Source organism: Dreissena polymorpha, chromosome 15, assembly GCF_020536995.1.
Source record: "Dreissena polymorpha isolate Duluth1 chromosome 15, UMN_Dpol_1.0, whole genome shotgun sequence".
Classification (NCBI taxonomy): Eukaryota; Metazoa; Mollusca; class Bivalvia; order Myida; family Dreissenidae; genus Dreissena; species Dreissena polymorpha.
Window position 1 is genome coordinate 15,038,529 of NC_068369.1, and position 16,383 is coordinate 15,054,911.

General features: G+C 33.9%; 1 protein-coding gene across 13 annotated transcripts in view; it reads right to left on the reverse strand.

Moving 5' to 3' along the window:
- The window catches only part of LOC127859567 (centrosomal protein of 112 kDa-like), a 41,515-nt gene extending 26,352 nt beyond the window's left edge, over positions 1-15,163 (reverse strand). For 2 of the 13 annotated variants that reach the window (XM_052397056.1, XM_052397052.1), the window contains exons 1-8: positions 14,622-15,162; positions 10,434-11,175; positions 6,958-7,049; positions 4,609-4,749; positions 4,378-4,419; positions 4,045-4,113; positions 2,975-3,043; positions 686-809 (exon numbers count right to left, since the gene is read on the reverse strand). In XM_052397056.1, coding sequence (XP_052253016.1) covers positions 686-809; positions 2,975-3,043; positions 4,045-4,113; positions 4,378-4,419; positions 4,609-4,749; positions 6,958-7,049; positions 10,434-11,175; positions 14,622-14,956 — 1,614 coding nt within the window. In that variant the 5' untranslated portion in view covers positions 14,957-15,162. The other 11 variants (XM_052397054.1, XM_052397053.1, XM_052397055.1 and 8 more) reach the window with 10 other exon arrangements.
- Positions 15,164-16,383: the final 1,220 nt, after the last annotated feature.

Sequence of the window (16,383 nt, forward strand, 5' to 3'; positions counted from 1 at the left end):
TCCATCACCTTCCCCACCAAGTACAGGCTCTACAAGTCCCTCGTAGTCTCCATCCTACTCTAGGGCTGCGAGACCCGTACGCTTCACGCGGACACAGAACGAATGATACAGGCATTTGAACATGAATGTCTCCGAAGACAGCTCCGCATCTCCAATACGGAGCACAAGAACAACGTGTACGTCAGAAGCATGACTGCAACAATTGTTGGTCGACAAGAGTCCCTGCTCGCGACCGTCAAACGACGAAAGCTGGCTTGGTGTGGACACGTCACCAAGCACGGCTCTCTGTGCATTACTGTTCTCCAGGACACGCTAGGTGGAGAAAGACGTCAAGGCCGTCAGCAGAAAAGCTAGATGGAGAACGTTAAAAAGTGGATATCTCTTCCCATGGATGAATTACTCTCAGCAGCACACAGCTGACCTGCCTAGAGAAAGATTTCTGTATCGTCGTCCCTCATTTTCCACCAACGGCCAAACCAATCAATACATTGATGATGATGATAAATATCACACTGTTCAAAACTCTACTGAGACCTTAACTATAAACCAAGCAATACGGTATTTGTGCAAGAGAAGTCGTTTTGATCTTGTGATTTATGCTCAGACAAAGTAATGAATCAGAATTAATTTATTTGTACAAACAATTTGACCTCTAATGTGAACTTTAAACAAGATAAACTCATACCGTCATAGTACCAATAGTAGAATAGTAAACTCTTTCATCTGTTGCTAGCCGCTCCTTAATCAGACTTGATTCCACTTTCAATTCAGCGTCTTCTTCGATGAGTTTGCACAATTTCTCTGTTTCACTATATTGGTATTATAATTATAGTGTAAGTTTTGAACATAAATTCGTCATTAATACAACTTAAATATAACAACTGCTTAAGTTGTACGAGACATATGCCCAAAAAGTGTTAGTTTTACCTAAATATGTGATCTGCACATTCAAAGTAGGAGAATGTTATACAGTGCGAATAACACTAATTCTAAAATACTGAAGAAAAAAGTAAGCTTTTTGTTCTTAGAAACTGCCTCAAAGTGTTCCTTACCATTGTAAGAACTTTTGTAAGATTGTCTTAAATACCAATAGGGTGATGATACAAAATATCCAAAAGCTTTAAAAACAAAGCTTAAGCTCTTTTACTAAGCACTTTCCAGTAGTTATCTCTGTACATATGGGAAGTTTCTTGTTAGTTAAAGGGGCCTTTCCAAGATTTTGGCATGTATCTGGGTCTATAAACCTTGCCCCGTACTGAAATGCAAATACACGTTCACGCCTAGCGGGGAATGCTGTCCGAAATGCAAAGACGGTACGGTAATAGGTATTACTGTAGTATAATTTCTTGTTTACACGGTATATTAGAGTATGTAATATTTACAAAATGAATAATATGTAATACCGAGTGCAAACACGGTACAGTGATGCTAAATAATTGATAGTTACGGCTCAGGTACTTCTTAAAAATATCCTGGGTACTCTTAAGTTTACTGCAATTTATCCCGGGTACGGAAAATACGCTTTAAGGCATCCGGCAAAACTCCGGGGTACTTTTAATTATATTTGTCCGAACCCCGGGTACTTTTTATTACACTTAGAGTACCTGAGCCGACAATGACCATTATAATATTGTATTATAAAAGTCCCTTTTAATATGCACTTCCCTCTGAAAAAACGACGTCAAAGGCATATGCGTCAAGTGTCGTCCCAGATTAGCCTGTGCAGTCCGCATAGGCTAGTAACGGACGACACGGTCCACTTGTACGGTAGTTTTCGTTAAAAGCAATTATCTGCTAGCGAAAATCAAGTGCATGCGGAAAGTGTCGACCCGGATTAGCCTGAGACGACTGCACATGCTTATCTGGGACGACACTTAACGCGTATGTCATTAAATGCTTTATATTTATAAATGTAAACATTGGATTTAAAAAGCTTCAGTAAAAAATCAAGAATACAATTTGAAAAAGAAAAACATAGTAAGCCTCATCGGGGCTTAAAACACTGACCATTGTAGTCCTGGAGTAATAGTCTACCACCTAGACCACTCGACCATCCGAGCTCATACAATGACAAATGTATTTTATACTTTATATAAGCATTCCTCGTATTTTCACAAAATAAAACTTCAACAACAGAATTCTCCAAATTATTTGATCGTTTCGCGTTGCAACGCTTTATAGTTGTCAGGTTTTTAAATCGTCAAAAGATGCATATGTTGGCTATTTAAGAGCATGGTAAATCATCAGTATTACTGTTTCCTCACAAATTTCATAACTAACAAGAAAATTTGCGAATCTGAAACAACTTTTTTGAGTGCAAAGGAAAATGTACACAACGAAATAAAACTCAAAATATTGAAAGCAAAGGAGTTGTCGTACTTTTTTTCGGTCACTCTTAAAACCCTTTTCAATATGTGAAGTTTCATTTGAATAATTTCAATAATTCTCGTGTTTTACTTTCCGTGATACATCTAGTGCATGTAATTATGCTCTGCCCCATAAAAATGCAAATCCAATTACTACATAAAAATATAAAAAGATAGTTTGTGTACCCTGCATTTACTTATATTTATTGAAATCAATGTACTTATTTGTTAATACCTGCAATACTTCAGTCGTTTGGGCTATATGTATATACAGTCTTTAACTGTGTGAATGCTGTAAAGATAAATATGATCCCTTTACTCTGAATTAACGCCTTAAGCCTTTTATGATTATATTATTTTTCTTCAAATCCCTTCAATACTGCCTTAGTTATTCTCCACACAAAAATCGAGATGGACCGACAGATGAAAGAAGGACGGTTGATAACTAAATTACTCCCTTTTGATCATCACAACAAAAATACATGATTCAATTATAGGCTGATCATTGTATTATGGTAAGAAATATTGACCCTTCTGCAGTGTTAAAACTTAATCGAATAACTATGCCTTTATTATATAAATAATAAAATACAAAGAGTTTTTCAAACCTTCGATTAGTGGATTCATCCGTTGAAGTTGAACGACGCTCCAGAATTTTAACGATCTCTTGCAATGTACTAAAATAATTAAAATATCTGAAAAAACTATTGTATTACATACATTTTTTAAGACGATCATCACAGTAAATACCTTGAAAATCGTTATTATTACAATCACATAATCTTTAATGAATATTTGCCGTTTGATATTTTAAAATCGAATAATATTTATTTTGACAATTCAATTTCAATTTCAAAATTCAAAAATGTTTGTTTTATCTTTGATCTTGTTTTATATTTGACATTGTGACATAGTCCAAGACTCCAGATAACCTAGTTTTAAACTTGAGCGGGAAATTATTTGGACACATATTATGACAAAGTAACATAAAAATATAGCAAGGCATGTTGCGTTTAGAGTGTTCAAGAGCTTTATTTCTTTTATTTGACTATGAAACCTAGTTTTTAACACAACATGACAAACTTTGAAAAAAAAGCATTATATCTTTGGATAAATTTATTTTGACCAGTTTCCTGAAACTTGGTGCATAGTTGAGTTAAAAATCAATCTATGCTGCACACATTGTTAAGGTTTTATTTTTTACCGTTGACTTTATCTGACCTTGACTTTTAAATTAGGGGCCTGATATTTGATAGTTACACTACGTCTCATGATGCTTATCTTTCTTTCATTTTTATTTATAAAAATCAACCGTAATTTACCTGTATTGACCTAGGTAAAAGGTAGTTTATTCTTTAGCACCAAAATTTCATCACATTCTAGTTGTCATATATGTTGCAATTGATTGACAAACAACCGTTTGGCCATATATTTAATTGGGCTGAAAGGCGTAGAATGACATAGAATTGTGACCGCGGAGCTAGAGACCAATATCTTGTGAGAACACAAGTTGTACTCCGAACATAATTTTTCTTTATGGCCACCACCTTGCTACAACCCTCGGATGAAAGTTCCCATAATACGGATATTATGGGTTGTTGTTGTTGTTGAGTTGTCTTTGCTGTGTTGCATGAAAATAAAGTACAACATGTTAACATTCTTTGAAAACGGATTATACCATAAACGCTTTTTCATGGCGCGGTGTTGGTCCTGCAGGTGTACCATGCGATCTTGTTGTCTTGCTATCCTGAAACAAAAAACATTCCATCCCTTCACTTAATTCATAATTGAACATGTTTAAGTGTCCCAATATTGTATGTGTGTTTGCTGATGCATTAAATAAATTGTTTATTCGACATTTATTTTTGTTTAAACACGAATAAAGAGTTAAACATTTTGCATAAAATTGTAACCTACCAAATGAAATAATAAGATTTTAGTAGTATGAAACTATTGCCTTAAAAATAAGATATTTCACGATCTAATATTAAACAAGCTACTTATGTCTTACTGTTCTTGTAGTCGTTTTTTGTCCTCGGAAGTAAAGCATTTTCTGAAAGCATAAAATAACATTATTGTTTAATTGTATAGTAGGAAAAGGTTTTATATAGAACACTCATTAGCGGCTTTTACTACATTAAATGTTTAAATATTCAACTGCTGCTGGAAGTTGGAAGTAAACCAAGATTTATGCAGCAAGTTGATTTTAATGCAGATTTGTGGAAAAATAATCCCAGTTTACCTCAAATTGTGTTTAAGTGTAAGCAGCTCCTCTTCTGCTGCACCCTTTTGTTGTATCACTTCATCTAATTCGTTTGCAAGTAATCTCTCATTTCTTTTGGACGCTTTAAGTATGTCTTCTCGTGATTTTTCATGCATTTCTCTGAACATGCAAAACATAGCCATTAATTTAATTTTTAAAAATCCAACATTTATATAACTGTCAACATAACATTGATACTTACTTTTGGGTTAAACCCGACGCATACTTTCAAATTAAAATAGCATATTCAATAAATAGAAAACTTACTAATTTTGCTGATCCTTATATTTAAAATATTTACTTATTAAAGACCCATTTCCATATTTATGTTGGATCAACACGGTGAATATCCGACAAGAGTCGGCATGTGAACCGCGTAGCCGCCTTGAAGCTTCTTGTCGATTTATGTCGGTCTTGAAACGTCCATGAGTCCGGGAGACCGCCGCGTCGATCGTTAACGTTTCAGACAGATAGCAACATCCGGTATGGTCCGCGTAGCTATTTATAACTTGGTTGTCCACTTGCGCATTTAAAGTTCTGGAACATATTTCAGGCGCCGGACTTTAAAGGACCATGACGGCAGTTGTACGGTTATCAAGGACCCTTCGCGGCTGTTACACGAGTATCACGTTGGAACACGGAATAACACGGGCGATGACGGATATTCATATAAATAGGGGATATTTGAAGATCAGTTGGCTTTTTACAGACTCTGCAACGTGGGCGATGAATGGACGACAGATTATATGCTCAAACGTCCTCTGCTAACAGCTCAGATTAAAAACAGTGCCCTTATTGCTTAAGCAAAGCAATGACAGAAATGTTGCGAAAAATCTACACTGGTGAATTGAATGTAAGGGACTATCTGGATTCAAAAATGGCTCGCAAAAAGACAAGACCTGTTTAAATACGCTTGGCTGATGGACGACCTGGGGAAATAACAAGAGATCCTGAAATGCATTGAGAAAATAATAAAGCCAATAAGTCAAACTATAGGAAGCCTTCGACAGCTGGCATTTTGTTGAAAATAATAAGTCGGTACCTTTCATCTTCAGACATCTACCATTCTCTTATGGGTCGCAAACCACACCATCTTAAAGGTAATCCGTCAGGTCTGCGAGGAATAATTCGCTTTTGAACTAATGTCCTGTTCGCCAAAACGCCTGATGAGTAAGACAAGATCACCAAGAAGTTCGGAAACAGATGGCAGCTGCACAACCCTGTACGGGAAGCAAATTGCGTTACAGTGTCCTTGACGTTGTGGCTCATTGTTATACAATTGCACAGATTACCAGGCCATTGTCTTTACTACATTTACGACATTTGTTTACCCCGACTACACGTTCATTTGGGCTTGATTAGACAGTAATGTATCAGCCGGTGGAGTTCAAAGATTTGGAAACAGTGAGCTGAATGAAACAATCGACATGGGAGAATTCGGTTTACCAGATACTGAATCTTAACCGAACGAAGACAATACGAAATTGCTATACATTGCCGCGGATGACGCATTCGCCTCGAAGAAGAGGTCAGGAATCATGTCACTAAACAGATATCACTTTTCGACAGAATTTTCACCTACCGACTTTCCAGGAAGATGTTTTGTGGACGACGCGTTCGGAATTCTTGCTCATCTGAACACTAGATTATTGAATCATCCTCACCGAATGATGGATTCACCGAAACTAACCTGCTTTTATACAAGTTACTTTTGATCCGGGCGAATGCTTTTCAACATATCGTTGTCATGTTGGTCTTTTTCATTCTCGTGGTGGTCCGTGATGGTCCGTTTAGATGCCTTGATAGTCAGGGTGTATTCGTTTGCCTTCCGTCATGTTCTGTATAAATGATTAGCTCTACCGGGACTCTCCGGGGCAGTCCGTGTGGGTGCTGGAATGATTGTGTGTTGCTGGCGGGTTCGACCGTGTTTGTACGAGTTGGTCAGTCTAAATGCCATGTTGTCACCGGGGCGATGGTCTTTGAAAGACCGTCGACGCTCAAAAATCAAAAGTCCACTGATATTCCCGGAAATTGATTCGGGCAATCCGGGACGATCCGGCACATCCGTATCCGTCTGTGTGTATATGGGACTGGGGCTTAAATTAAATGGTATCGTACAACTTTTGACTACTGTATGTACATTGTACGTCTTTAATTTACTTCGTGGTATGTAGCATAGAAATACGTGTATATCAACATGTTTTATATTAAACTATAAAAAAACTTGTAATTTTTTAGTACATATTTTTATTGGCAAACGATAAAAAATGTTTGGATTATCCATTCAGTTATTTCTTTTTTTAATTTCTTATTTAAACGTCTACAAACCGTGAAAAAGCAGCCGTTAAGTCACTCTGAAGTTTAGAATTCTCCTTAACAAGCACTTCATATGTATTCTTTGTCCTACCCAGTGGTTTCAGCTGCAAAGAAAAATCAACAATGTTTGTCTAGCAAACTGTCTGTAAATTGTATACTAGACTAGAGCGAATAAAAACATATTGGAGTTGAAGTTATGTAAGGGCCTTCACAACGGATTTCTAACATACATTTGTGTATAATGTATACATTCAATTAATCTACCCAACATATACGATAAACCTTTAATTTTGCCAAATAATCAAATCAATCAATAAATAGTAGCGAGACTTTGCGAACGTTGATTGTTAATAAATATGTGGCTTGAAACGAGATTTTGACCATTTGGATCTGGCTTCGATTCTTATTAAAACGATGTTAACTTCTGATCTTTGCACGCAATATGTCAACCCCTTTTTTCTATATAAAATATTTGTATTTTTAAGGAATAACCGCAACCAAAACTAGTAAGTCTGTGGAACGATGAGGATCCATACTATTTTTTTATTTTACTGCAAATAAACCTCAACTTTTACAACAAACAAATCTTAAGGGCATGTCTCAACCTTGTCGATTTTCTGGTGATGTTCCTGTGTTTTTTCGATGAATCTTTCCTGTCAATCATGATGAAGGTATGACCAGTTTTAACTGTAATTATGATGATGTTTGTATCTGTTTAACACGAAACATTTTAAAATATTAAACACTCGAAATGTTTCATTTGTTTTTGAACATTTCTATGACTGTATTAATATTGCGTTGAAAAAAATTAGTGCATATATTCCCTCAAAAGATAACTACTTTCATTTTGTGTAATTTAATATGATTGCATAACTGTTGACCTAATGACATCAATCAGACAAACTTTAAATTAAAAGGTTGTATATTAAACTGTATGTTGCAAGTATTGGTGCAATCTCACGATGGCATGTAAGGAATTACCATTTCTTTCGTAATTACAACATTAATGAATGTGTCAGCAATCTTATTAACTATTATATATGATTATATTTATAAGTAAACATTTTATTGTTTTATATCATCATTATCATCATCATTATCATCATCATCATCATCATCATCATTATCATCATCATCATCATCATCATTATCATCATCATCATCATCATCAACAACAACAACAACATCATCAACATAATCAAAATCTTAATAATCATCATCATCACAATCGACGTCGTCGTCGTCATCGTCGTCGTAATCATCATCACCATCATCATCAGCAGCAGCAAAACCACAAGCAGCAACAGCATCATCATTATCATCATCATCATCAGCAGCAGCAGCAGCGACGTCTTACCAGCATCATAATCATAATCCTCACCATCATCATCAGCAGCCGCAGCAGCATCAAAACCATCTTCAAGATCACACACAATTACATGCTAAACAAAAGAATCGAGTGACAACACTATTATTCAATACACTTGGACCAATTTCGAACTCAATGCAGATATTATTACAACAAGTATTGTTCTCAAGTTTTATTAAGATTGGGAAAATAATGTGTCTTCACGAGAATTACCTAGGTTTCAATTAAGCCGCATAAGGAAATAAATTCTACCAATTAATAGCCGTTTTTTATCAACAGGCTGATACAATGTTTACATTCTGCACAGATATCATGAAAATTAATTTGCGAGGAAGTTTCAGGATGATTTAACTAAATCTCTAGAACGGATACATTTGCGCTCTTGATTTGAATATAATTCAAAACAAAGCTCGGGCCAAGATTTATAATGTATCATGAAGATTTGACCGAAAATGTGACTTTTTGAGTGTTAACAGGGTTTTACTAAGTAACATAAGTAAAAAGATGTTCTGCTTACGTTTAATAATGAGTGTTACTTGGATGTTACTTTTATAGTGTTAACAAGCGTTTTCTTCCGTTTGAAATAATTACCTTACATGTTCGAATTTCAAACTTAACAAAGATATTATAGGGACAAATGTTTAAATGTTTAGACCAAGCTTCGGGAAGAATGACCTCTAGATTGTTCGAAAGTAAATGTTTGAGCACGTCGCAAGATTCACGACGCACGACGGACAAAGGGCGATCACAAAAACTCACTATGAGTTCGCTCAGTTGAGCTTAAAAAAATCTGTATTATGACATTTAAGTTGTTTGTTGAGGTCAAAAGTAAACATGGAAATGCTTTATGATAAATGTTTTTTATTAACTATATAAGAGACTGTTCTTTCTCATTCAAACATCTGGAACATTATTAAATTCTTTATTATAGCAGTTATAGTATCAAAGTAGTGCTTTGCGTTACACATGTTAAAAAATACCCCCCTAAAGCTTTGTCACAGGAATATCAGTAATGTTAAAGAAACATAATTCAGAAATAAAAGAAACAAGCGAATTCGTTGAATTGATAAACCCCGCCAATATGCTTCTAGACACAATGTTTTCTGGACGGATGGGCAACGCCAACGTGCATAATCCTCTTATCAATATATATACGTTTACCAAGTGTCAATGAAATCCGTAAAAGCACTTCCAAGATGTGGCTCCAGACACTAAAAAGCATTTTGTTCAAGATACAAAGGGCTATAACTCCGATATAAACAGATGGTGTGCAATACCATTTGGTGTGCAACATCCTCTGATCCATATATATACTCATACTAAGTTTCAATGAAATCCGCCAAAGCACTTCCAAGATATGGCTCCGGACACAAAAAAGCATTTTGTCAAGATACAAAGGGCCATAACTCCGTTATTAACAGATAGTGTACAATGCTATTTTGCGTGCATCATCCTCTTATCCATATATATATATATATATACTCATACCAAGTTTCAATGAAATCCGCCAAAGCACTTCCAAGATATGGCTCCGGACAAAAAAGTGCCGGACGGACGGACAGACGGACGGACAACGCCACAACAATATCCCTACGCCTATGGCGGGGATAACAATGTGCTTGAACATCGAGTCTACACTTCCGTTTATGCATTATTGCAAGCTTCATTTCAATATCTTTAGAAATTTGAAGAAGTTCGCTTCGTCATTTAAGAACATGTATGTGTTACAAATAAAATGGCTACTTTCGTTTAACCAAACAATTATTGGATTACGTGGCATGAAGTACGTTTCTTATACATCTACACTTCATGGGAATTGCATATTTTTAGATTAACTTTTCTCGCAGGAGAAATGTGGAAGTTGTCTGCTCCACAAACTTTAGTTTATGCATCTGTAACAAACAAGGCACATCACTCAGAAAAATGTACATCATTTTACACGAAACATCTACGAATAATGTATAATGGCATACCATGGACAAACTGTGGGCAGACCGACCGATCAATCAAGCTCTGTTTGAGTGGGGGTATACTTATAATTATAACAGCAATTGAAATGCTCACTAAACACGTGTTGTCATCACATGTCACGAAAAATCCAAAATACGGCTGTACTTACCTGTTTATCGTCAACTGCATTATGTTCATATTTCCCCGCAACATAAATTTCGTTCCTCCCCAGTGTTGACAACCTGAACAAATACTGCACAAAGTCACTGTTCGATGTGTATGTTACCGCCTCGCGGCTCTGTACCCACGCCCAGAGACCTGATAATTTTGAAAAGTAATTTTCAGTGTCTCTCATAGACTGTTTAAATACTGAATGTTCAAGTTTAACATAGTTCTGGTTCAGGTATGATTCAACCTCTAATAATTTTCCCATGCTTTTCCTTGTGGCTATAAAGCAGAGTTTCATATTTTTCTTATCACTGCTGTACTGAAGGGCTTCTTGTAGAAGTTTTAGTTCAGGATAATGTTTAATGTAGGTGTCAACACCAGTTTTAAGATCAGCTCGAAGGCTTGACAATGTCTGTTTTGCTTCATTCAAAGTGCTTGTCTCGATTTCATCCAAAGCGGAATGTATTGATTGATGCATTTTTTTCACCATGTTTCGCTCAACTTTAGGTGTTTTCTTCAAAGTGCTCCTTTCGATAATGTCCAAAGTGGAATTAATGTTTATATTTATTTCACGAACCATGTGTTCATATTCCTGGTATGAAATTGTCAGTTCATTGACTCTGGACTCACAGCAACTCTGATGATTCTTCAGTTTCACCAGATTGATATGAAGCCTTATTAACAGTTCGTGCACGACGGCCGTATGCCTCTTGGCTGAGTTGAGCTTTAATTGTTTGCATTCGATGAAAGAAATATGGAGTGTATTATAATACAATGATCATAGCATTAAGTGTTTTGCTATACATTAGGAATAACTAAAATACACCTTAGCTTCTGATATTGAACAATGAACATGCATATAAGCATTATATATTGACTCAAAACAGATTTGGTTACGACCCAATATTTGGACCCAGTTACAAATTTTGTACTAATTAAATTTGAATTCGATTACACTCGTTTTAAGCATATCCTTACTTATGTGTATACTTTAACATTAAATACATGTTTCAAATGTTCTCTTTTCAAGAATTTAGCCATAAAAAAATAGTAATATACAATTGTTTCACAATGTGTCTACCTATCACATTGTTAAAAGGATCAGGCAAAGTCAAAGAAAATCTGATCATACTATGCTTGTTTTTGAAAAGGTTATTCTTCGATTCAGTTGATCATGTATACATAGTGCATCTAATTAAGTGTTAGTGATATGTGTATAATGCTTTATTTGGTTTGTTATGATCGCTTTGTATTTAGTCTTAAATGTTATATCAAGCTATATCCCGGATAATGTATCATGTACATAAATTGTATTTAACTGCTTACACCAATCACACTGTTCTTTAATGAAACTTGTTGCCATGTTTATGTTGGAATACACAGTTAATTGATACATAATGGAATATATACGATCTGCCACAGGATAGCAAACATTTTTTTATTAAAATTGTGTTCATGATGCTCTTTAAGACGTGAATATTATAATGTTCTATATCTTACAGCTATTCAATTATTATTTTAATGTTGTATAATATAAGATAGATACTTAAGCTTAATTATGTACATAATCACGCTACATACATGTAAAACAAAAATATCATTCCGCAATCATTTTTACTTTATCATGAGAATATCGTCGGTTGTCTTTCCAGAATAATTTTATACTAACACGAATGCCAAAGGCCCCAGTGCGATCACCTGGAAACCAATCAAAGTTTACGGTTCTGATCTGCTTTTGTTATGTTTGTGTTATAAATTTGACTGACCAAGCCATTCTAACCTTTTTGACATAGACGAGATTTTATGTGGACAATTATTATAAATGTTATGACAAAGTTTTAAACTTGGGCAAATTCGATTGTTTTATATTGGAAAAGTGTTCAAAACTATCAAATAAAAGTCTGGTACACATATATTTTTTAACAGCCATACCAGGAAAACTGCATCACCCCCATGCTGTCTGGAATTTCATATGAAGATTATCAAACTCCCGCGATACATTATTAGAACAATTTGTATATGATCCCGAATTATAAATGATAGAAATCAGCTGTTGTATCATATCGACGAAATAAGATGACCAAGTTTCAAGCAGATTTACAAATAATGTTGAATCCAGAATGTTCACAATAAAAAATGATCACAACGGTTATACAAAACGCACACAATATCTAAATAGCTTGAAATGTTGAGCATTACAAATGCATATTTTTAGTAATTGAGTTATAGCAACACTTTTATAAATTCCATACAAATACATATTTTTTAATCAGTTGTAATAAAAGCACGTTATGAAACATATATATTAAAAATGTAGCTAAATAATTATAACAATAGTTTGATACATTAAACATTTATAAACACAGAACCATGAATTTTTGCATCTTTAATATATATATACGTATATGTCTAACAATAAGCTCAGTTGAATAAACCTAAGGGATATTAAATAATTATAATTTTCTGATTATACTCCTTCAATAGACATCAAATTTCCATTGTTTTGATAAAGGCATTATGCCGAAACGTAAATTAAAGGAGTATGATCAGAAAGTTATAATAGTTTATATATCAATATACGAATACACTTGTTGGTATCAGCATTGTGCTAAGAATACCATGGCCCATATCGTTTATTTTGTGTTACGCTAATAAGATATACACATCACATTCCCGTTTTCTTATTTATTTAATAACATATATATTTTTTGAATGTAAGTATCAGCCAATATTACTTCAGTAATATAAACTCAAAAACAGTAAATCGAGGCGCGGCAGTTAAGGGTCAGTGGTTAGTCCGTCTTGTACATCTATTCGAAGCAACAATGGGTTGTCGATAAAAGACACGAAAAAATATATTGCAATTGACACTGTGTTAAATATATCATAGAAAAAATGCTGATAAAAGTAATAAATTTACCGTGATTACTTGTAATCACAAGCATGTAAAGAGAAAAATAAGTGTAATACCAATCAACTTATTTGGGACGTTCATATCCATATGCATGTGAATAATATTTACATTATGTTTTATTACATTATTTAAGTAAAATTTAATCGAATTAACTGTATAAATAATGTGCATATATGTCAGAAACTAATAGACATACAAGTTCAGCATTATCTAGCTTTTAATTTTAGGAATGAGAGTTACTTGTACATTTTCATATATCATGTTTGCAATTAATGCCAGATATCGATTTTAAAGATATGTCTGTATACATATTCAAAAGTGTATATCGACATTTTCACAGATTTGTTAAGTTTGCCGTGGACTGTTATTACTAAACTATTGGTACTGTCTGAAATATTTATAAAGCAACACAAATAATGAAATTATTGCATTTTTTAAATTGAATTTGTATGATGTGTTAACAGAACATAACTATTTACAACTGTACGATTCTAGATTTTGATTTACGCTAAGCATTGTAAACGTGGCTTAATTAAAACACGTTTTTTGTCTTTACAAATTATCGAAGCAAATCGTAACAACCACTGTACCATTTTTGATTGAGGATGAATTCGATTGTTTGATTATAATGTTAAAACTATATTTTTGAATCATGGACATCTTTGTCTAAAACAAATTGTCCAACTGAGTATAATTCCATATAATACATATTATTTTATTCAGAAATATAAATATTAACTTTTGTGGGTGTATGTTTGAACATAATTTGAATAGATCATTATTGAAAATATGCTTTGAAATGTCTTAACTATAACCAAAATATTATTGATGCTGGATAATAAATATGTGAAAAGTATTAATATGCATATTTAAATTATTATCATCTTTTAATCATCAGTCCTGAGTAGTATATACATGCTTTACAATTTTATTTAAGTTGAGTTTATTGCGGAAACATTGGCAAATCTGAGAACAGTTGTTTGAATATTTGGTATTTTTGTTATAAATTTTTGCATTACACGGCAGTAAGCCCATTCTCATTTTTCCAGAGTAAGCTGTTTTCCAAAACTATCAGTATATACTTTTTACAGCAAAATTTTTAAGTCCTTTATGTATATCAACATTTATGAAAAGCCATAATTAAGAACCAGTGTTTTTTAATACGTTACGACATAAATCACTAGATTATCGCAAAAATGCTCTTAATATGTGTGGTTTCAGAAGAAAAATTTTACTTTTAAAATAGCTTGTATTGCCGGAATATTGTCGAAATACCTGTGACTAACAGAAACACATTCGTAACAGCACAGCTGACTGTGGTCCTTGCAGAACACGGAAACGCTTTCAGTAGTGTGTTTTTCACATATTTGTAGAAAATCCTCTAAGTCCTTGGACACTGGCCAGTTCTTCATTTCTCCCTGGCTGTATTTAATATGTTTACTAAACAATTGATCATGTAACCTACTGCACTCTCTACAAAAACACTGCTGACATTTTTCACAGTAACACATTGCAACTTCAACAATATTCGTTTCCCTGCAGGATGTACAAGGGAAGAAGCTAAACCGTACAGAACCAACACAATTCGAATATTGATATTGTGTTGTCATTTTGTTCACAAACGTTTCATTAACAAATAATAATCAAATGTGTCCAACTTAAATATCAGTCAATATTCCCTTACTGGTATGCAGTAATGAATTCTCGCTTCATAGCCCAGAGTCCTCTGTGAAAAAAGAGAAGTCTTTAAACCTTAATCGAACCAAAGATAACTTTCAACAACCATGCTTTAGATTAAAAACCTTCTTTGTCAAGAGACACAATTATCAGAGCGTCAAACAGGTTTTAAGGGGCATGATAAGACTTGAATGTCTATACAATTGCTTTGTCAACCAAGTAGAATTTTGTTAAACGGAACATGTTGTAAATTATGTTTCAACGTTTGAAATTTACAAAGCAAGTGTGATTCACCAATCTTGAATAAAGTTTTAATATAAAGAAAACTTCAGCTTACACGTGTATACCTAGCATCCCTTTACGGACGAGTAACTTAGTACAACTGAAAATAACCTACTTCACATTAACATACACCTGCGCAAAAAACGTGTTTCACGGAAAGTAATCATAATTTGTTTCTGTATTTGGGAATTCACACACGTGTTTTCATGTAAAATAAAAAAAATCAAAAAGTGAAAATTGTTTTCACATATGGAGAAATAAAATGCCTTGTTAGTTTTCTTGCTTGTTGTTTTAAATACGTAGCTACGGTTTGTTCTCCCAATTTAACCTATTAATATAAAAACTTGTAGTTTTTAAAAAGTTTTCTTTTTAAATAAAGAAGATGGTCCAATTTTCAAGTAATGTAATATACCAGTCGTGATATTTTAATCAATATAAACTAACAATTGTAAAACAAATACGGTGTTTTAGAACTTTTCTTTTTTCGTCAATCTGGTTGAAAGCCCCTGTAATATCGATTGACTGTTTATTGCATGTTGTAAATGTGAAAGTTATATTTTGGGGTGAAATAAAACAAAAACTAAGGGTTAAACTTATGTGTAAATCATCGCAACTATGTATGCATGAAAGGAATAAATTCAACGGGTACATCAAAGACAATAAGTCATATTGGCAATTGTTTGTACAGAGTAACCAGATACAAATTAGAGAGCTTATATATCGCCATTGTAGCAGACATGTTAACGTGTTTGACACTGCTGAATGCTAGAGATAAAGCTACAACTTTAAAGTCATCATAGTGTGTCATGATGGAAAGCAATTGTAAGCATGTGAATAAACATGTTATTTTCGAAATGAGAAACAAGTATAAACCACTTAAAACTGAACAACCAAGTCCTATATTTATCTCAATATTTAATGCAAAATCAATTTTTTAAAGATAAAACAGAGTTGAAATGATAAACATATCATATGAAGGCTTTTTCAAAGATTAAACAGAGTTGAAATGATATACCTGTCAGATGTATGACATCAAGTAATGAGTGTGAGTGGCCGGATATCTTGAAAAGCAGATTAC